Source organism: Erpetoichthys calabaricus, chromosome 4 (genome assembly GCF_900747795.2).
Source record: "Erpetoichthys calabaricus chromosome 4, fErpCal1.3, whole genome shotgun sequence".
NCBI classification, from domain to species: Eukaryota; Metazoa; Chordata; class Cladistia; order Polypteriformes; family Polypteridae; genus Erpetoichthys; species Erpetoichthys calabaricus.
The window spans coordinates 39,766,734-39,789,729 of record NC_041397.2 but is presented as its reverse complement, the minus strand read 5'-3'; the positions used below and the strand labels follow the sequence as shown (position 1 = coordinate 39,789,729).

Here is a 22,996-nt window from a genome sequence, read left to right as displayed (position 1 = left end):
TTGAGCATCATTAAATACTACCGTATGCTTGAGCATTTTAGTATGTTCAACCTTTTATGGCCGAAACCACCCTTTTCCATTTGAGCATCATTAAATACTACCGTATGCTTGAGCATTTTAGTATGTTCAACCTTTTATGGCCGAAACCACCCTTTTCCAAATGGGTAACTCCTGCAGGATAACGCCATGTCACAAAGCATTCAACATCTTGATCTGGTTTCATTAACAAGACATTGACTTTAATTTTCTCCAGCAGCCTGTACAGTCCCTCAGTTAGCTGTTCAATCAAGCCCATTTTAGGTGGCTGCTACTGGAGGTTTGTACTATGAATGTGTTGTTGAAAAAAAATGGAAAAATGCATGATGCTACTGGGGCAGTATGGGTTAGAATTACTAAGAAGTGTTTCCAGCACCTCGTTGAATCCATGCCTTGAAGAATTCAGGCTATGCTAAAGGCAAACGGAGGTCCTACTCAGACCTTGCAATGTGTATCTAATAAAGAGGCCACTGTTTATCAGTGGCTGTGACTGCCTTTGTGGCAGTTAATTTTAATATTTGTGACATTTTGTTTTTCCAGTTATATTTTAAAGAATTATTTAGTATGTTTGCCATTTCTTCTCAATTTAGTAATGGAGATTGCATCAGGAGAATACAAAGACCAGACTTCTCTACTGGTGAATGCTGTAAATGAAGCGAATGAAAAGGAGCAAAAAAATGAGACTAGGCACAATTTTCCCCAAGATGAGGTGAGTCCTACTGTAAATAATTATGATGCATTAGATTAGTCTATTCTGTTGTCCTAGGTAATTTAAAAAAAAAAAGGGAAAGGCAGACATCTGAGATAAGCGTGCACAAATTTGACAAAAAATACAGGGGCTAGCCTACACTCGTGTTTAGGCAACATGAGAGAAACATGGTTTTTGGATCTTTCTGCTGTTCTGACTTGACTGCCATAGCTACCCAACAACTACATACACATTCAAGTTCTGCATAAAATGAAAACAAGCACACACCATGCATTTTTCATTTTGTGTAGAGCAGAACCAAGACCTTTCTTTTTTTCTACAGTTTTATAACACATGGCACTTTATCTGCTGCCTAACTTGTAATCATTACCAAACAATATCCAGTGCAATTTATTTTTTCAATGGAAATTCCTTTTTCAGCTCTTGTGTATCTCTTGCCTCTGTGCCAATAATAATCTTGTTAAAGTGCATAATTAATACAAATTAAATAAAAATAAATGTGTGATCAACCATTGTGCAAGTGCATTTCATTCCAAATAGCTAACTGGGAAGTCGGAGGTTGGAGTGAGATTCTACTATGCTGTTAATTCGTTTTCCTGAATCACCATCAATTACTTTTTCTCTGAACACTATAATATGAATGTTGAATTGTAGAAAAACTATTTAACTTAACTGTTGTCACGTCTGAGCCCAATGACTTTTTCAATGGTGACATCCTTCTCCTGCATAATCTGCCTACTAAATAACCTCATCTTTTTGCTGTGTGATGGCATTTGAAATATAAATTGTTTTTCACAGTACAAATTGATTTTAAAGAAAAGGACTGAATACGTTCAAAAATGTATCAATCAGTAACTTGAACATGTAGTATACACCAAATTGCACCAAAAAGATGCTACAAAAGGTATCAGATAAATTAGACTACAACATTGACATGTGCCTTGTGACATAATAGGTGAATATTGAGTAAATTTAAGATTAAGAAATAAACTAAAAATGCCTTTAGAAAAAGGTTTTGACAATGTAGGATAGAGTGGGATTGACACTCTATCCTACATAGCATCTGTTTACTTTAACTTGGCAAACAAGTGTTTCGTTAAATTATCCTCACATGGCCACTCTTTGCGACAGTTTTTGGGTCTTGCCTAATGAGACTGATCAAGTACAGGCGAATAACATTTTTGTCCCATTTGGGCAATGAACCAACACCCATAACTCAACTTTGCACCAGTTATGAACTCAAAAAGTTGGTCTCATATGCACCCAAGAAACAAACAGCAAATTCTCCACTTCTTCATTTTCAAACCACTGTACATGCTAGTCCCAAGCCCTCTGCTCTCTGCTTACAACCATCCTGGCCATAACTTCTGTTCTATGCATAAACCCTAGTGCCTAGTACATTGCTATAAGAGGGTGAGCAATACTTGTATTCCAAAGAGTAACCTGGTGCTGGACCATTACGGTGGTGGATGTGGCTGAACCATTGAGTCTGGCCTTTCTTAAAGGGCAGCAAGGTGGATAAGTAAAATAGACTGTACATAAAACAACATATTCATCTTGCAGAAGAATGGGAGTCGACTGATCAATGCCTGCCTCTTAAGTTGTAATTTTTCTGCTAACAAAGAACCACTGTGTGTGAAACCTTGAAGACTGTAAATTGCAGTCCAAGCTGCAAGCATAAGCTGAGAACAAAGTACAGAAGCAGAAAAGCAACCAGACAGAAAACATGCTAAAAAACCCTTCCAACATGTGCCAGAGAAACTGACCCTGAAAAGATTGGTACAAAGCATCACCTCCAACTGGAGACTGCAGGAATCAAACTGACAAGACGTATTCCCCGTATATGTGCTCTGTGACCTGTAAGAGAATTGAACCAGGACACCAGCACAGATGTGAGAGAAATGGCCTTGATAAAAGTGGTCCCCAGGATACCAGAATTGAGGTGATCCAGCAGTGTTCAGTGATGCCAAGTTCTCTGATAAGGAGGAGAAAGACTAGATAGGAAATGCCAAAGGTGGCAAGATATCTTGGTGGCAAGAGGGTATATTGTCTCAGAAGAAGGGAGAGGATCTGGAAAGTGAAAGAGATAAAGATTAGAGGTGTAATGTTCTTTATTAGCCTACTGTGGACAGTAAACAAGAGAGCCACCTCGCAGAAAACACAGGAGTTGATGGCATGTCTAGTCAGTACCTTTTAGCATTTTCATTGTCTTGCTTCTGTTCATTTGTACAATGTGTTTTCCATTTATGTCTTTCATTTAGCTGATTTTTGTTTATAAAAGCATTATTTTTGTTAACCTTTTTGCTTTGTGTATTCCTGAGTGCAAAAAGGTTTACACATGCTCATCCATCAAAAACATTATATATGACTATCATGTATCTACAGTACGGTGGGAATGCTGACTAATGATAAATAGTATAATAATGCCAGTAACAAAGGTAATGCCTTTTGCAAAAATGCACCATTTTTTCAGTTGTTAGCATCACTTTAAAGTAAGAAAAAAAATGTACTTAGATATCGATCAATGAGAATGTGCAAATGTATATATGTCAATAACTATATTAACATTTTTGAAGAAATACAAACACAGCTATAACTGTTTAGTTTGCTTTTTGTTCTTTTTAAAGCCTGCATACCAGTGCTGCCAGGTTTTCTATGAAGATGCACCGATGGAAGAAACCCGTCACACCTTCTCTGCCAGCTTCTTCACTCAATTTAGTATCTTGTTCAGAAGGACACTTCTTGTAACATTAAGAGATTCTGTAAGTGTGCTTTACTACAATACATTACTGTTAGATTTTTATTTAATGTCTTGCGTTATATTTTCATGGAGAGTTTGTTTTACTTTAACTTTTAGGTCTTACTGTTATGTTTTATTTTTTGCTTTTTGTTTATGCAGTGCCATCTATATATGTCACATGACCACATTTGTCATGTCAGTGACAATGTCTGAATTCGTATAAATACAGTAGTGCCATACTGTACAGTTATACCTTGGTATATAGGAAAAGCTTTCTTGGCGGTTTCACGGTAGTTAAGCCTGAAATTTTCAAGTAGTCTTTAGTTTGTTACTTTGGTTCCTTTAGCAAGATTATTCTTTTATATTAGATTAGATTAATTTAGATTATACTTTATTTGTGCCCAAACGTGACTTTTCATTCACCTTTGGCTTACGCTTCACTACTTAAGTCGTTATTGTCTCCTGTTTATTCTTTCTCATAATGATCATCAAAAATTTCATTCAAACTCTGGCAGAGTTGCTTTTAACTGGCATGTAATTCCAATTCCCTCTCTGTTTTGAGAGATACATTTTTTTCTTTGTTTTACATGTAGAAAGTCTTGTGAAGAAGCTGGTTTGAAAAAATGAATGAATGAATCTAAAGACATGGGACTGAAAGTATATCTAGAAACATTCTTTTTTTTTGTTTTAAACTGAAAAAGCATTACTTTGTACTCTACTATACTATCCTTATAATTCCAGCAATAGATATTTGAGAGCTTGTCATTGTTTGAAAAATTTCTTGATATGGTATTATGATTTTATATTTTAAGATCATAGCAAAAAGGAACCTACACACTCTAATCATATTTGCCTTTTTAAATGCTTTGTTGTACTACAAGTATACAGTACTGATGTTTGCAGATTCTATAATGTATGCCTGTTCTTGTCTGTACCTTTATATATCCAGAAGGGAGTACACAATCTCTGTTTTAACCTTACTATAACCACAACTTTTCACTGTTCAGAAAAATAATGTTAACACATTTCTTAATTCCAGATTAACAAAAACAACGCTGCAGAAACACTGCAATAGTAAGACACAAAATGTCTATGCCTATGGAATTCAAAATGGAGTAGTGGGAGGATTTAATAATATTTAGAACCTTTTAAAATGCAAGAAAATGAAAATCTAATATCAGAATTGCATTTTGTGACCCTAAATTACCTAGTTTGGAGTCAGAAAAGCTAAATTAATGTGTAGCTTTAAAATAATCATTTTCAATATTTGGTTGAAAATCCTTTACAGTCAATAACTGCCTGGTCATCTCCAAGTGCCGGGTTTCCATCCTAGTGATGCTTTGCCAGGCCTTTACTGCAGCTGTCTTGCGTAAAGAAGACTTAGCAGCACCAGATCACCTTGTTTCAGAATAGCATCTATAGTAAATAAGTGGATTAAAATTGAACTAATAGTTTACATCTAGATTTATTTCACTGAATTACACAAAGCACACATTTTTTTCTCTTAGGGTGTGTGATTTTTGCACTGCAAAGGCCTGGCATATCATCCAAATTGGATGCCTCTTGCCCTTTACCCAGTGCTGCTGGAGTGTGCTCCTTTTGAGAGTAAATAATATAGATTAAAGTAATCCCTCAGAACATATACTGTAAGAATAAACATATTTATCTATAACGTCTGTTTGGTTTTTGTCACCTCATACTAATACTAATTACGTTTATTAAATAAACTTTCTTACTAGCTGTCACTAGATGACTCAAGGCAAGTGAGCAGTGCACAGTTATACCAGAGTGAAGCAGGCATATCTTTGTGAAACAACACAGTACAGCTGCAAAATAATGCAATACAATTCTTTTGCAAAATAACACAGTAAAAATTCTTTTTGAGCTTCTGTAGAATCCCTTACTGTCTACCTGAACATTTTATTTGTTGAAATCAGTTTAAATCTAATTTTAATCTTTTAAATATTTATGTAAATCATTTTGAGTTATATTTTTGAAATAATACTCTTTTTTTAATCCAGGTCCTGACTCACTTGCGCTTAATATCTCACATTGGTATTGGGATCTTGATAGGTTTACTTTATCAGGGAATTGGAAATGATGCAACTATGGTGCTCAACAACAATGGCTTTCTATTTCTCTCTCTACTGTTTCTCATGTTCGCAGCTTTAATGCCCACTGTTCTAACATGTAAGTAACATGTAAGCAAAAAAGTTTTCTATATTATTTATATGTGGTAATTTATACAGAGAAGCTTTCTTAATATACTGGAAGCGTTTATTTTTTCTTAGTCTTTTTATTCCTTTATCAGCTGCACTTTGTGGACTTATTTTATAGTGGAGACATAGTTTGTTAAATAAATACCTACTTGTCATATGATTTTAAAATAGCTGCTGGAGTGCTCCCTTCCCTGCCTATCATTTGTGCCAGATACAGATGTAGTACCCCTTGTTTGTTTTGGTATCTGGTGTTTTCTTAAAGGTATGTGACAGGAAAGGGGCAGTTTTTGTACATTTTCTGACCTTTCTGGACTGGCTTTTCTCCTAGGATTATCTGGTTTTTCCTCACGGGCACATCTAGTATCACACACTTCTGGTCTGAGGCGCCTGGAGATCTTGATGTCGTTTTCAATTAGAACAAAAATGATTAGAACACAGAATTTCTTTAAAAAACATCAAGTTGAGTTTTGAAGGTCCTTATACTACCAATCATTATTATACTCATTCATAGCGATGAGCCAGTGATATGAAGCGAATCTTTATAGAGTTTCACTTTGCAGAAGATATTGTGAAACACTATCAAAATTTGCGTCATTGACAGGAAGGACACTGTTTATGGTCTTGCCTATAAGCAGTTTTCCTATGCCAATTTCACATTTGTCTGCCTGTTATTTAGTGTTTCAATAAAGTCCTCTAGTGAAAAAAATACATCTCTGGGCTCATAATCTGTCACAGGCTGACCGATATTTGTGTTGTATTTATTCTAGGAGTATAATGCTTACTTTGCTAATTACTGTATGATGGCAGTCCTAAATATGCTTTAAAGACAGAAACAATACTCTGTACAATTGTTCTTGGAACATGCACAAGCTCAACATAATCCATAGGAATCAAGAAACAGGAAGGAAAAGATGTTAGTATGTAATGGCAAGGGGCAGGTTTACATTTAATGTGTTTTTATTGGGTAAAAACACAGTAATGTATCTATCTATCCAGTGGTGCTTTTAAGTCAGCTTTGTGTGGAAAATACACAGTATATCACATTTTTAGCACTGCATTCCTACACCAATAAACCTGCAAACAAGCATTTAGGGAGCAACGTTCCTTGTCTTCCATGCCAAAAAAGTAAAAAAAAAAAAAAAATCCTAAATAAACTTACAAGGAGTTTAATGTTTCTCAATCATGAAATTGCATGCAAAATGAATTTTAGAATCAATTTAATGAACCTGTTATGTTAAAGAGACCTGGCTGTTCTGTATATCATTACTCATTGATAACTTATTTCACCCTGGGTTGGCTCTACCATTGAACAAAGTAGACATCTAGGATGTCAAAAGTTTGAAAAGGGTGGCATTTGTTAAGCAATACAGACCTGTGAACACTCAAGCTCATTATGACTTGCATATTTTTATATTTTATTTTTCTATAGTAGTGATGCTTGGTCTTAATGTTTAATAACTTACCTACACAACCTAGCAATATCATGAACAATAACAATGATAATTATAATAATAATAATCCTTAAAGTGCAGCATAGAAGACACGGACATTACAAAATAAAATTAAATGATCAAAATGGTAACAGGACTGCAACTATTCAATGCAATGCTAATAGCTGATTTAATTCAAACTACTGTATAATCAACTCCCAAATGAGCTCACATTAAAATGTCTGTTAAAACATGGTATTTGTTCATCACCATCTATGAGATTCACTTTTGGCCAGATAAAAAAGTTCTTGTTTCTACTTGTTTTCTCACTGTATTTTTCGGAGAAAGTCTTGTCAACCATCCCCCTTGGCATTACCAAATTGTAAATAACCCTGTTTTTTTATCCAAAATCTTCATACCTAACTGTTCCCAGACCTGGCTATTCTTTGTGTCTTTGTTTCTAAGTACAAATCTGGCAGTGATGATTCCACGCAAAGCAAAGTGGGTGACATTTACAACTTAGTCTAAGGCTTCAAAAATACTAGAGCTGGTTCTGATTCTTGTGTGGTTATGGTTCTGTGTTTGAAGAAAAACTTTCTTATATAAAAATTTTCTTAAACAAGTTTATATCTCTGTCCCTGTGTTCTTGTTGAAGAATTTGTTTTAAAGTAACAGCGGCAGGTGGCATTCATCATAATTTTAAGCATTTCAGTAATGCCATCTCTTAATATCTATTTGCAAAATCTGAACAGGTTTAACATCTTTCAGTCTTTCTTCACAGCCTGTATCTCTTGGTCCTGGACTCTTCTATTGACTTTCTCTAGTGCTGCTATGTCTTTTTTGTAATACTCCAGGTGAGGCCTTAGTTCAGTGAATTAGTTCATTGTATATACCTTAAGCATAACCTCCCTTGACTTGTACTCTACACGTTGTGTCCTATATAACCTAACATCCTATTAACCCTCCTAATGGCTTCTGTACTCAGCTTGGATGTACACAGTGATAACCCCACTATAACTCTTAGGTCCTTCTCATAAGGTATACTTTAAAGTTTCAAACCTCCCATTTTGTATTCAAATCTAAAATTTTTCCCTCCTATGTGTAATATTTTGCATTTATTTGCATTAAGCTTCATCAACCTCAAATCTGTTAAGGCCTATATTCTGTCTGGTCCCTCTGTAATGATTCATTTGATTCTAGATTATTTGCCAATCTACCTAGTATGGTATCATCACCAGCTTGTTTTTTTATATTCTAATCTAGATCACTTATATGTATTAAAATGGGCAGCACTCCTGCACTGATCCCAGAGGGACACTGCTTTTTAAGATCACCTAATTTTAAGCTATTCTCACCATAATTCATCCATAGTTCCCTGTTTATAGCAATTTTTGCACCCATTTAAATATTGCACTTTGATTTCCCAATTTGTAGTTTGATCGGTAGTCTCTCATGAAGATTTTATGAAAAGCTTTCATAAATCAAGATAAATGTCACATGCATCTCTCTGATCTTATATTTTTGTTCCTTTCTCATAGAATTCTAGCATATTACGGAAAAATGATCTAGCATATTACTGAAAAATGATCTAGCACCTACACTGTCTTTGTCATAATCTTTTCCTTTCATTATGGCTCCTTGGGTCAGACTGATCACCTTTTTTGTATAATGTGAAAATATTTACTAGCCTCCAGTCCTTGGTCGCCACAGGTATTTCCCCAATGTGCACTGATTTTTAAAAAAAATGTGTCAAGAGGGTGTGTACTCATTAAATTCCTAAGTAGTCGAGGTTAAATGTTATGTGACCTCAGTGACTTGTTAGATTTCAGGCTATTTAATCCATGCAGAACATTTCCCCTCTAAAATTTAAAAATTTCCAAATCATTAAGTACCTTCTAGCTAATTCATGTTCCAGTTGTGAGGATATCAACCTCTTCACATTGTAAACTTTAGGAAAATGCAAGTTTAGAGAACCCAATATTTCAGTATATATTTTAGTTTGTCCTTACTGTTCACAATGCACAAATCTATTCCTTGAATGTCCTTTTACTACCAATAATAATACATTTTATTTATATAACACCTTTCCCATGGTCAATGAATTCCCATTATACAGTAAGGGGCTAACATTTAACATATATTGCTTCTTTTGTCCTCAAACATGAATCAAATCTGAGTCTGCACTATTACTATAAGAAGTGTATTAATTTATTTTCTGATCAAACCTATTCCAGTACAGGATCATGGAAAACTGGAATATGAGTGAAATGTAGAAACCAGGTGTTGATAATGTCCTATCATTCACAAGTAGATTTAGAAATAACCAGTCAGCCTCAATTGTTTGCCATTAGGATGTGAGAGGAAAGAGGACTACCTGAGAGAAATCTAGATGGACACAAAGGTGCTAAATACACGAGTCCAGTGTCTCGGGTCAGATTTGATCCTGGTAAATTTTGGGAACTGGCCTGGCCAGTACTTGGATGGGAGGCAAACCAGAAAAAAAATCTGGTTGCTACTGGAGGAGATGCTGGTGTGAGGCCTGCAGGGGGTGGCTACCCTGTGATCTGAATGTGGATCCCAATGCCCCAGTGCAGTGACGGGGACACAGTGCTGTAAAAATGGTGCCGTCCTTCGAATTAGATGTAAAACTGAGGTACTGACTCACTGTGGTCATTAAAGATGCCTGGGAATCCTACATAAATACTGTGGTAGGATGTATCCCGAAGTCCTGGCTAAATTGTCCACTACAGCCTGGGGGTGAGCCGTCCACTAAACAGCTAATGTGTGGTGAGCATACTGGTGCATTATGGCTGCTGTCCCATCATCCGGGTGGATGCTGCACATTAATAGCAGTTGATGTGGCTCCCCACTCATTGTGTAAAGCGTTTTTAGCACCGTAAAAAGAGCTATATAAATGTGATGAATAATAATATTAATTATTAATTTATTATTATTGAGCTAATTATTAGTACTCACTATCAGTCCACGTTGCATAAAGTTTATCCATTCAAATTTCATGAACTAGTATACTGAACCAGTTTCACTAGTTACCAAATGAGGCATAGTATAATTTTGTGTGTTCTTCTTCAAATATTTGATCACCAACAGGTTAAATGATGGCTAAAGGAATTAGTCTGACAGAAATCTTAGGTTGTTTGAATCAGCAACCTTAAGGTTTTGAAATTAAGTGCTTTAGGCACTAGACATTAACACCTGGGCGTTTGTGGAAGTGAAATTGAAAGTGGTTTATGTTTATCTTTGTGTTGCAGTTCCTTTGGAAATTGGAGTTTTTCTCAGAGAACATCTTAATTATTGGTATAGTCTGAAATCATATTATCTATCAAAAACAATGGCCGATTTACCCTTTCAGGTAAGTGTCTCTTCTTTTCAGTGAAAAAGCATTACTATACAACATATGTACAGCTCCAGATAGGCATTATCCATCCTTCCATTTTTCCTAACCTGTCTATCCAAAGCAGAGTTTTTGGTCAGTTTTCACCCAGGATCTGTACATTAATTACGTCAAATTTAAATTTCTCACTTTCTTATAATACTAGGGGGCTCCGCCCCCTGCTCGCTTCGCTCGCCAACCCCTGGTGTTGGGAATGACAAAGAGCGTGATGTATGAATGAGATATAGAATAGTGTGACGGTGTAGATGATGCAAATAGAAAGCAAACAATAAAGTGTGTGGCACAGTGTAAAGGTTTATTGGAAAATTTCTTTGTACACGCCGTTCAAGTGTAAAAGGTAATTCCAGGTCAGAACTTGTAAGGTCAATGAAGATGGTCATTATCGTGATCAGAGTCAACTTTGTCAGAGCTTAGAAAGAGTTGTGTCTCTCCAGGAAGTAATGGAATGACTTGGGTATTTATGTTTTCCACATTAATATTTTTTGGACATAATATAGTGCGTTGTGTTAAAAGGGGCATTTGGTCTAATGAGATTGCTGTTCCAAATCTCTCTGTAACTAAGTCGTCGCAGATAAAGGCTTGAGGAATTGTAATAATATGTGGCTGAAGTCCATCTGTATTGGTGAGTGTACCATCTCTCAGTTGTAATAAGCAATTGTTATGATCTGGTTCTGGACATCGTATCTTTTTTACTAACTGTATCTTTTGAAAGCAATGGCAATTGTTTGCGTATTTTAAGGTGCACTGAACAATAGCTGAGTGCATGGCATCTGGAAGAATAGCTAAGCACTGTTTAAAATCTCCTCCTAATAAAAGTACCTTTCCTCCAAATCGAATATTATTATTCATAAACGTTTGTAGAAGTTTATGAATGGTGTTGAGTAAGTGACTTCATGCCATTGTACATTCATCAATAAACAACATTTTTTGAAGACGGATGTCACGTGCAGTGCCACCGTTAATGTTCATAGTGGATACCGATTTGTAGGATCTAATGCAGTTGATAAAGATTTCACTTTCAGGTACATCGTCAGTTAGAATCTTCTGTAGGTATTCAGTATATGAATGTAAAGAAGGCAGTCTAATTTGACCCTTTTGACAACAACGTGTAAATGTATTACTTGTATTGCCAGTTGTTTCTTCAGGGAAGTGAACTGAATGACAATGATTGCAAATGACATTCATTAATCCGAATGAATTTTTCCGGGGTATGTTTTGCTTGTGCCGTTTGAGAGGCGCGTTGTTGCATATGTAGTATTTGGGACGTGTTGTTTTGGAGCTGTAATCGATTTGCCTGTGCTGTGTGAGACGCCCGTTGTAGCCTTCCTTGCCGTTAACGTATGTCTGAGACGGGAGGTATATTTGCGTTGTTGATTTGTTTCAGGGTGCACTGTTCCAATGCGATGCAGTATTTGTGCACATATGGGAAAGCAGTATGGGCCATTGCCTTTTGGTGGCCTGATATTTACTAAAAGCAAATGAACTATTGTAGGATCTAACGCAGTTCATAAAGTTTTTACTTTTAGGTACATCGTTAGTTAGAAGCTTTAGTTGAGCTTTGCGTTTTTGGAGTCGAGACATTTTTTCTTTTAGAAATATTGATAAGTAATAAGAAGTATTGCACTCACTGTTAATATGGAGCCTTTTCTGCGGTTGAACGGTTAATAGTGCCTTATTGTAATGAGATCCACCTATGCTGCATAGCCGTCTATTTTGTTGTTTCTTTCGTTTTCGTGTGTTTGTTCCTGTTATCCTTTCCTTTTCGTTTTGTACCCGTGACCGTGTATTCATGACTTGTTTCAATATGTTTCCTTTTCTGCAGTTGAACGGTTAATAGTGCTTTATTGTAAGGAGATCCACCAATGCTGACACCTATGCTGTCTAGTGTGAAGGTGCTGACGTTCACTTTAGAATATGTGGCTTTGGCTGTGACTTCTTATGGATCTGGGTGGGGGGGGTGGGTTGTTGAGGATTGTTGTTGCACGAGCGTCTTCTTTCTTTTTGTGTTCCTGTGTCTTGTTGAATCCCCCTCTTTGTGTGTGTCCCGTCCCTCGCTTGTAGGGTCTGTGGGGTGGTTTTGTGTTCTTTTTTTTGTGTTCCATGGGCTTGTTGAATCCCCCTCTTGGTGTGTGTCCCGTCCGGTGCCTGTAGGGGGGGGTGCCTTGCTGTTGTGCGCGAGCCTCTTTTTTTTTTTGGTCTAGTTTCGTGTGCAATGTGTTTCGTGCTTTGCTTGCGTTTGAATACTTTTTTATGTGCCGTTTCCTTTTTTCGGTGCTCTTTGCGCCTCATTGCTCAATTTTTCCTGTGCTCACTCCTTTTTTCTGTGGTCTTGTCCGCCTCTCGCGGCCCCTTATCCGCCTCTCTCGCCCTCTTCTATCCGCCTTTCTCGGCTCCTCAGCCGACCCTCGCGGACTCTTTTTGCGCCTGCGCAGTACGTCTTTTTGCAGCTACGGCCCATTGCCGGATGTGCCTGCGTCCATCATCCGGTTTAGCATTCTCGGTTAGTAATATGGATACATTTAACATTACACATGTATATATTGCTTTTAACCAACACACATGTATGTGAAAAATAAGCAGTTTTGGTCAAGTGATTAGTGTGTTGGAATTTCAATCAAATGGTCAAAGGTACAAGACCAGCATTGACAAACTAATAAAAAAAAAATCACTTTGATTAATTACTATTAAAGTTTTGTCAAATTACTTCAATATGACAGTTGAGCAGCATTGATCAGGTGGTTAGCGTGCTGGACGTTCAATCAAATGGTCAAAGGTTCGAGACCAATGTACACAAACATAGATTTTTTTAAATGTTACTAATTTTTTATTATTTATACACAAATATGTCAAAAAACTCTTTTCAGTGATTTAGCAATATTGGCTCAGTGGATAAGGTGTTGGACTTTTCTAAAAAAGATTGAAGGTTTGATTCTGTAGTAGACAAATTCACATTTCCAGTAATTCAAACAGGTAAGGTTTCACTGTGAGTAGGATTTTATGAAATGAGAATTGAACATGAATGATTGTTACGTTTCACTTTAAGATCGTAGGTTTGATTCCACTTTGTTGCTAATGTCATTTCTGTCAAATCACCTTCCCACCGAAGTCAAGGTTTTTGTAACATACTAAGGACTGTGTGACATTAGGGTGGCAAAAAAATATATTAAAAAAGATAAGGTGATTAAACCGAACCGAATCATACTTTGATGTCATTTTCTTTCTATAGTTAAACTGGTTAGAAATTTCACTTAATCTATGCATTTTAATTGAATTAATTATATGCTCTGGCCAATGCATATACAGGCAGTTCCCGGATTACGTATGAGATAGGTAGGTTTGTACTTAAGTTGAATTTGTATGTAAGTTTGTAAGTTATAATCAATTTTTTATCCACTTTTACTGAACCAATGATCTCCGTTGACAATGCAATACATTGTTGAAGGGTGAAGACAAAAGGTTAAGATGAAGGCACCAGTCATCAACACGTCTGATGTATAGGGTGGTCCAGATCTACTTATGCAATTTTCATTACGCTATAACTTATTCAGTTTATTACATAGAAAATCACCCGAAAAATCCCGGACCATCGAGAAGTGTGCAAACTGACGACATGAAGAATCGTCTTCGCGCCGAACTGGAATCGTCCCTGCATAAATCAAAAGTCTTCCAGATGATCTGGATCTGCATAATTAGATCTGGACCACCCTGTACTGACAAGAGACAACTTCCTGCTATGTGTGTAACAGTACAAGCAGGCTTGCTATTGAGAATGAATGGGGGCAGCGAGGGGTAGTTCATCACCAGCCCACCTCACAGTCACCTCCACTACAGTATGCTGCCTGCAGCGTACGCAACACCACCGCCCCCATTCAACACGCAGCCATCCAAGGTACACTACAATGCTACCCCCCACCGCCCCGTTAAGCCACAACCGGATCACCGTTTGCAGCATTACCAGCCGCGCACCTAGAATGAATGGGGCAGCCGTGTGTGGTGGGCGGGCAGTGAAACTGCTTGCCTCCGGGAGCCACCCAAGGGACACTACACTGCGCGAGCAGCGAAATCGATCCGTCCAGCCACCACTTGCAGCGTCCGCAGGCCGAAGATGATGGAGCAGCAGTTACTGAGGCGCATGCGTCGCAGCTGCGGCCCCGTTCGTATGTCGTAGGTTGGATGTCCGTAACCTGGGGACTACCTGTATGTTGTTCTAGTTAGTCTAGTTGCCTTTTTTCTTTATAAACATCCAACTTCAAAAATGATGCCATTTTTGAGGGTTAATTAACACAGGTGGCAAATGTAAGAATTTTTTTTTGTATTGTGGAATCTATTAAAAATGTTTTGAAGCTATTTATAATGTGAATAGCTATCACAAATGAAATCATTACAGCAGAAAAAGCATGTTCAGTTTGGTCAGTTATGTTATATGAACATAGTTAATGCCTCTTTCACACAAAACCTGGGAAATTCTCAGTTACTTATTCTAAGAATTCATTTGCATTTTCTTTGTTCACGTATGTCAGTATTGCCTATTAAATTTCTGAGGTCATGAGGGACCCTTTGCGCACTTCCAGATAAGGAGGCAGGATTCTCATCTGGAGTACTGTGTACAGTTTGGGTCTCCAGGCTACAAAAAGAACATAGCAGAGCTAGATAAAGTCCTGAAAAGAGTGTCTAGGCTGATTCCAGGGCTACAAGGGATGAATTATGAAGAAAGTTTAAAACAGCAGACCCTTTTCAGTATAAGCAAAAAGAAAACTAAACGAAGATATGATTGAAGTGCTTAACAATATGAAACAAATTAATACAGTGGATCGAGACTGTTATTTTAAAATGAGTTCATCAAAAACACAGGGACACAGCTGTAAAAAACTTGTCAAGGGCAATGTGGTAGACAGTGGGGCTTTATGAACTTTTATTTTTTTTGAAAAATTAAGTGGCAAGCGTTTTGGGCTCAATGGCCTGTTCTCATTTAGATTGTTCTAAAAGGTGCAATCAAGGCCCACAGTCACTGAATTCATTTTGTGTCTTAAATACAATGATTAACATTAATAATTGAACACTGCATTTGTGCTGCTCATGTATTTATTGCATAATGTATTTAAATAATTAACAATTAAGAAACAATTACTCTGGTGCATGGAAAATCAAAAACAATTTCAAGCAGTGGTTATTCTGTATGTAATTTACTTTTCCCAAAATATGCATGAAATTTAATTTCAACAACTGCTCGTGTGCCCACTATACCAAGTTCTACAGTTTCCTCTTTTGCTTTATTGCATTGTGGTTCACTTACTTCCCTTATCATCACTCCCAATTTCCTGACACATTCCTGATGCATAATTATTGTAGGTGGCACATGGGATGGATGGGCATCCTGGCCAGGAACCAGGAAGATCCCTCACTCGGACCGGTGGGCCCTGGGGGAACATTAAGGCCAAGAGAGGGAAGGATGTCACAACTGATCTAAGCAGTCCTAATGGGTGGACGGAAATGGTTCCTTACTTGACAGGTGTCCCAACCAGACATGGAGTTCATACCTTCCCTTGCCACAACAGAAGAAGAGGACTGGGAAGGACTGTCTACCCCAGGTGCTAGATGGCAGCAGCCCTCCAATTCTGCATCATTTGGGAACCAACAGGGAATTCTAGGAGTTGTAGTCCGGCAGCACAGCCCTGCTGGGGTTCATGGGTGTCGCAAGGGGCCACTACAGGGAGTTACACTCCCCAATTCATGGGAGTTCTGTATGACCCAGAAGTACTTCCATTGGGCAGTGTCCCTAGCACCGGAAGTACTCCCAGGTCCACAATAAAAGGGACCACTTTCCCTTATCCAAGTGGGTTGGAGCTGGAATGACATGGACAAACACTCGACTGAAGGAGGGTAGTGTGGTGGTGAGCGGATTTAGAGAGAGAGAGAAATTAGTGTGCTTTTGTTACAAAGTGTGCTTTGTGTTGAATAAACACTCAGTATTTGAACCTGGGACTCTTTGTGTGTTCATATTAGGGTTTTGGGGCTATAAAACAGTCAAGGTCTTTGTAGACTTAGTTCATAAATGTTTAAGTCTCTTGAAAATGGTTATTTTTTCATGGTTGTCATGGCGTGTTATGTGCTAATTGGCGCAGCAGGTTTCCACCTTTGTTCACACATTGACCAATATGGAAAATTCCTTACATCATGTACACAAAAATGTCATGTTGAGTCTTCTACTTCTACGGGTCAGGAAAAGGAAAAAGATCAGATTTCTGGCCTTGATTGGAATTTTATCTCCATGTTCCAAGAGTGAAATAGGCCTTTGTTTGCAGACAATAACACCCATCCACCCATTCATCCACTTTCCTGAAAAGTGAAATTCTGCTAGTAATTGAAGGTAACAGGAGGCCTGATCCTAACCCAGCAGCATTCCGCACAAGGCAGTAACTACTTGCACAAATCCCTCTTTCAGTAATACTGGGCCAGTTTACAAATGATAGTTAACCTTTCATGTCTTTAAGATGGGGTGGGAAAAACCAGAGTACCTGAAAAAAGAAAATAAAATGCAAATAGGTGATACAGAAACAAAGGCTACTGTATCACTCTGGGTAGACAAGTTTTGTTTTTGTTTTTTGTTTTTTATTTATTTATTTTTTTTATATTGACCAATAGATGATTTAAATTTACCATACCAGTGAGCTAGAAAGATATCTTAGAATAAAGATTTTCATACTTGTGAGGCAGAAATCAGCAGTAAGCAATTTCTTGTTGTTTCAAGATGGAAAGAATTTTCTTGTTCATAGCTTTTAAATTTCTATAATTTATATTTTAGGCAATATTTCCAGGAATATACTGCTCCATAGTATATTGGATGACTTCCCAACCATCAGATCCAAAACGCTTTGTGGTTTTTTGTGCAATTGGATCAATGGTTTCACTAGTCGCACAGTCTATGGGTCTGTTAATTGGGACTGCTACCAATTCAGTACAGGTGAGACTTTATGATCTGCCATAACCACAGTCTTGAATTAAATATATTAAAAGTCTTAATTTTAATTACATGTAAGCCACCCTCATTCAGGGTGTCCTCAAGAAATCTGATTTACGTTATGAGGTAGAAGTACATAATAAACAAGGACAGTTGCGTCAAATATTTGAAATATTAAAATGTATAGTTCAATTAAAATTTTTAAATACTCTCGATTGTATAGAAATTTGTCATTTTTCACTCTCTGATGGAGGTTCATAGAGGGCTAAATCCCTAATAAAGGATCAAAACTTTTGTAAAACATTTGCAATCACTGACCTTAAAACAGACTAAAAAGATATCTCACTTGCTTTTTTTGAAAATTTTCATTTTCAACCTTCTGGGAGTGTCCTGTAGAGGGCTAGGGCCACCAGTAAAGAGTTAAATATAAAAAATCTTATAATCCGCAATCTGGAAATAGAATAAAACGATACTCCAAATGCCTATATTCCTGATCCCCATTTTTGTTCCAAGTTTTGCTTGACGCATATATTCCATTAGGGGTGAACCCCTGAGTTCAACTGATGTGGCATGCATAACTTAAGTCCTTCTGATCATTTTTGCTGAAGATGTCAATATTGGTTTACTCTTTATCATAAGGGCATAATTTCCTGCACAAAGTATGGTCTACATTTTGAATAAAAATGAAGATTTTTTTGGGCCTAGAGAGAAAAAATCAAGACAACTCGTATGGCATATCATATGTTGGGATTTTCTCATACCTGTGAGGAGGTGCCTGACAAAAAAAATGAAATGATTTCAAATCATTCAAAAAAAGTAATTCTTGTGAACAAAATACTTTTATTAGTTTATTCTTTTCATGTTATACTTGGCTGAACATCCTTTTCAGATTTTACTTATATTTCAAAATTAGTAAGAATAATTAATTTTAATATTCCTAATAAGTGAGAATAATAGATGTATACTTAGAATAATAAAGAATACAAACAAATACACTTTTTTGAAACAATGGCTTTTTAAAATATATATATTGTTGTATTTTGTATATTGTATTCCTCTAAGTGGTCCGGAGATTTTGCCCAGTGCACTACACTAATTTTATGTGACATGTTTTACTCTAGGTATCCACATATGCTGGTCCAGTAAGTGCAGTTCCTGTTCTTCTGTTTTCTGGATACTTTGTGAAATTCAGTACTATTCCCAAGTACCTTCAGTGGCTCTGTTACACTTCATATGTCAAGTATGTAATTTCTGTGTCTTTGATATTTAAATAAGTAAGTAATAAGTATTCCTGACACTGGTTGATATTTAGAAGTTCAAATGGCAACTCCTAGGCTGCTTTACTAATTTTCTTGCATGGCACACCTCATGGGGAAGACATTGCAAATAAGAAAAGCATATTGTTTTAGATTTTATAGTAGCATTTTACCCATATCCACTTTTTAATAGTTACTGACACACTATATAATGATCTTTTGGTTAATTGGCTCTCAGAAAACTGACCAGACCTGTAAAAGTGTTACTTTGGAAGTGAGAGAACTTGTCTATCTTTTCAGTTTGTGTGAAACCCTGAGGTGATACATTAGACAAGTTAACATGAGAAGTGATGTAAATATCCAAGATAATATGTTCTTTTATAATATACACTTTATTAACACACTGTCCATTACAAAGATAACTGAATGTAAAGCACACTAAGTGGAATTCAAACAGACAGGTTGCCAGTTACACTTAGTTAAAGACCTATGCATATTCTCAATTATAGACTCCAGTTAACTGTTTCTTTGTGATGTGGGAAGTGACCAAAATAACCAAAAAAAAAAGAAAAACAAGCAAGTTAGAAAGATAGAAGTCAGGCCTCTTAAGTTGTAGGGCAGTGGCAGCTCCATGCTGTTTTTCTGTAATAAACAGTATACTAACAGCAACTGTTTATCCACTGTAACCTTACTTTAAGTAAATGATGAGTGAAACGTGCATTGCTGTTTAGCACTTCACTAATACTTTTGCATCTTGAAATCTGCCTAGCTCAGAGTGTGCACTAGCCTGTTTTGAGAGAAAGAGATCTATACTTGTATGACTAGACAAATAGTTGATGCATAAACTGTGGAAAAGTATATGGGGGGCAGTGGCAGCTGTGTCTCCTAGGAATCCACAATACTGTGTAAAGCTATCAGGAAATGACAATAGTGAAGATCTTGAACAAGTCAGTAAATTTAAAACTGCAGCACTGAATAATTAAAATTTGAAATTATCAAAAATACTAAACTAAGTTATTTTTACTAATCAAAAAGAATTGCTGGTCAACTGCATATAATGGTGCTCAAAATGGTATGCCACCTATTGCTTCTCAGTGTTTAACATCCATAAGAATTTAAGGCAATTAGCAACATATATTTTATACGTATTGAATACGTCAGCCTGGGCTCATGAACTGAACAGTTAAGTATTCCAGTATTATGCTTTAACATTTTTTAATCCTTTAATCCTTTCTTTTTCTTCCTCTTGATCTTTCCCTGCTTCTTTGTGGTTTGAAAATTGTATGAAAAAAAATGAATAAAATATTTGCATGAATCTTTGAATTTTTGTTACGTTAGGTTGTTTCACATGAAAATAGATAGATGATGGGTATAATGTGTCAATTACAGGTATTTTTTAAGTACTGTATTCAGAGGTTATTGATTGAACAGCTAGCTCTCTGCCTCTACATGAGATAGACTGAAATATGTTATTTCAAAGTGATTATAGCACTGGTATAAATAAAGTGAAAGGTCTTTATTTTAAAATTTATTTAAAGGATTTTTAAAGTCAGTTACTTCTTTACAAGCTATGTACTGTATGTGTTAATTTGCCACATTAAATTGTGTTCTAAAGTGAAGTATATTTTAAAATTAAAAAATGTATACCAGGGTCCCATTGTGCAAAAAAGCCTTCAAACATTACGAATACTTGCATTTTTCAAACCAAAAATGTTATCAAGTATTGATCAAGTAAATGGGTCAGTGGATGATGCAGTCAATGTACAATAAAATTTATTTTTGTATAGCCCAAAATCACACAAGAAGTGCCACAATGGGCTTTAACAGGCCCTGCCTTTTGACAGCCCCCAAGCCTCGACTCTCTAAGAATGCAAGGAAAAGCTCCCAAAAAAAAATGGAAGAAACCTTGGGAAAGGCAGCTCAAAGAGAGACCCCTTTCCGGGTAGGTTGAGTGTGCAGTGGTGGTCAAAAAAGGGGGTAAATACAATACAATACAATACACAGAACATAACACAAGTAATCCTCAACACAATATAATAGTAGTGCAATAGAAATATAGCAAGTACAGAGCAGATGGGTCTACACTACACTACATCCTGTAGTATCTTGACAACATAGGAGCCCATGTAAGGATTCTGTTTGCGGACATCAGCTCAATGTTTAACACAATCATTCATGAACTCCTCTACTCTAAACTCTCCCAGCTTTCTGTCTCTGCCTCCACCTATCAGTGGATTACCAATTTCCTGACAAAGAGAAAACAACATGCAAAATTGGAGAATCTCCCCTATAACTTCAGTAGAATCGGCACAGGTACCCACAGGAAGCATGTGCTCTCCTCTCTACTTTTCTCCCTCTATACTGTTGACTGCACCTCTAAGGACCTGATGGATTCATCAGAAATGGTGATGAGTTTGTATACAGAAGGGAGGTTGAGCAGATGGCAATTTGATGTGGTCAGAACAGACTGAAGCTAACCCTGCTTAAAACTGTAAAAATGACAGTTGACTTCAGGAAGGGCCCATCAACATTGCCTCTACTCTCAATACTTAACAATAAGATGTCAGTTGTGGAAACCTTCAAGCAGGCAGTTTCTTTCTACAGGCTATCAGTTTCATAAATGGTTAATTCAGCTGTCCTTGCTTATTGCATCCTCTTTAATAAAACCCCTGTGTGTGTCCAGTGTCCGTGTGTGTGTCTTCTGGTGAAGTGCGCATGCGCGGGCACTCTTTAATAAAGGACATCATTGCTGGGGAGAATGCTGATTGGGTACTCACGGCCATGCACATAAAATCCGTTGCTGGGGAGACGCCACACATACAGTAATCAGCTGCACGCCAGCACAAATTAAAATACTTGCTGGGGAACTGCACAGTACTTGCTGGAGAGACACCACAGCCACGATTATCAGCTGCACGCCACACATTACATCAGTTCCTGGGGAGACTCTGCTGATTGCCCACTGTTGTGACAGAAAATTAAACGCATATTACGGCCAAGGCGGAAGTACAGGGAAGAGCGGAATGAGTGGCAGAGTCACCAGCCTCTAGCAGGAAAAAGGCCACCTAACACGTCCCACAAGACAGAGAGGGCGGGACCTATAAAATATCGCGCGGCCGATCCAATCGGACTTCGGTAAATGAGGTAACACCTAAAACATAAGGCATGAAAAATCCAATCGGGTACTGAGACGCGGAGACCAGCTTCCCCAAAGAGGTGGGATTAGTGTTTGTTGTTGTGCAAGTCTTCACTCTGAGGATGTCAGATTTGCGATTAAGAAGCTTGGCCCGGTAAAGTGTAAAGTGTCAGTCGTTGAAGGGGTTTTCCTAAATATACAAATTTTCATTACATTACAATAGGATGACTTTTAAAAGTTGATTTATTTTCACGCACATAAAATCCATTGCTGAGGAGACGCCACACATACAATAATCAGCTGCACGCCAGCACAGATTAAAATACTTGCTGGGGAACTGCGCAGTACTTGCTGGAGAGACGCCACAGCAAGCTAAAATAAAGAGAGGCAGGATCTTCAAATGGACACAACACATCAATCAACAGCCACAGAGGAGAGGATAAATGTAATATTAATTATACTTACTGTATTGTCATATACATTTCTATTTTATTTATATTATTATTTTACTTTAGGCTTCTTGCAAAAATATTTTTGACAAAAAAAAATTAAGACAAGAAACCGAATGAGGTCAAGGTCCCTTGCCATTTAACACAGACTGTTCCTACTAATGTTTATGCACTACTGTTCTAGCGCCCGTTATTGTAACGGGCTTAATGTCTAGTTATTCAATATTTATTCAGTATTTCCTATGCTACCTTGTGCTTTTTACACATAAACATAAGTTACTAAAAATCTGTGATAAGATGTATTTTTTCTCGTTTACTTTTGTAGACATAAGCATGTTTCAGAAATCCTTTACAACTTCAAAGTGGATACATTCTGAAAGTTTTAAAGCTTTTTTTTCTTCAGAAATGGCACACTGGAACCCATTTAGCTCCTAGTCACTTTCTAACCTGCTTTGCCCTGGACAGGGTCGTGGAGGTCCGCTGGAGCCTGTCCCAGCTACCAGAGGGCACAAGGCAGGAACAAACCCGGGATAGGACGCCAGTCCATTGCAAGGCGAACACACACACACACACACACACACACACACACACACACACTAGGACCAATTTAGTATTGCAAATCCACGTAACCTGCAAGGCTCTGGACTTTGG

The 22,996-nt window shown here is 37.2% G+C and overlaps 2 protein-coding genes across 4 annotated transcripts in view; both read left to right on the top strand.

The window, feature by feature from the left end:
• slc6a7 (solute carrier family 6 member 7) overlaps positions 1-22,996 on the top strand; it is a 666,512-nt gene that overhangs the window by 355,031 nt on the left and 288,485 nt on the right. The gene's annotated exons all lie outside the window — the stretch shown is intronic.
• The window catches only part of LOC114651031 (ATP-binding cassette sub-family G member 1-like), a 64,015-nt gene that overhangs the window by 38,290 nt on the left and 2,729 nt on the right, over positions 1-22,996 (top strand). Inside the window, exons 9-14 of one of the 3 annotated variants that reach the window (XM_051926484.1) lie at positions 627-745; positions 3,373-3,507; positions 5,507-5,675; positions 10,404-10,504; positions 17,349-17,507; positions 18,626-18,744. In XM_051926484.1, the coding sequence (XP_051782444.1) occupies positions 627-745; positions 3,373-3,507; positions 5,507-5,675; positions 10,404-10,504; positions 17,349-17,507; positions 18,626-18,744 (802 nt within the window). The remainder of the gene's footprint in view (positions 1-626; positions 746-3,372; positions 3,508-5,506; positions 5,676-10,403; positions 10,505-17,348; positions 17,508-18,625; positions 18,745-22,996) is intronic. The other 2 variants (XM_051926485.1, XM_051926486.1) reach the window with 2 other exon arrangements.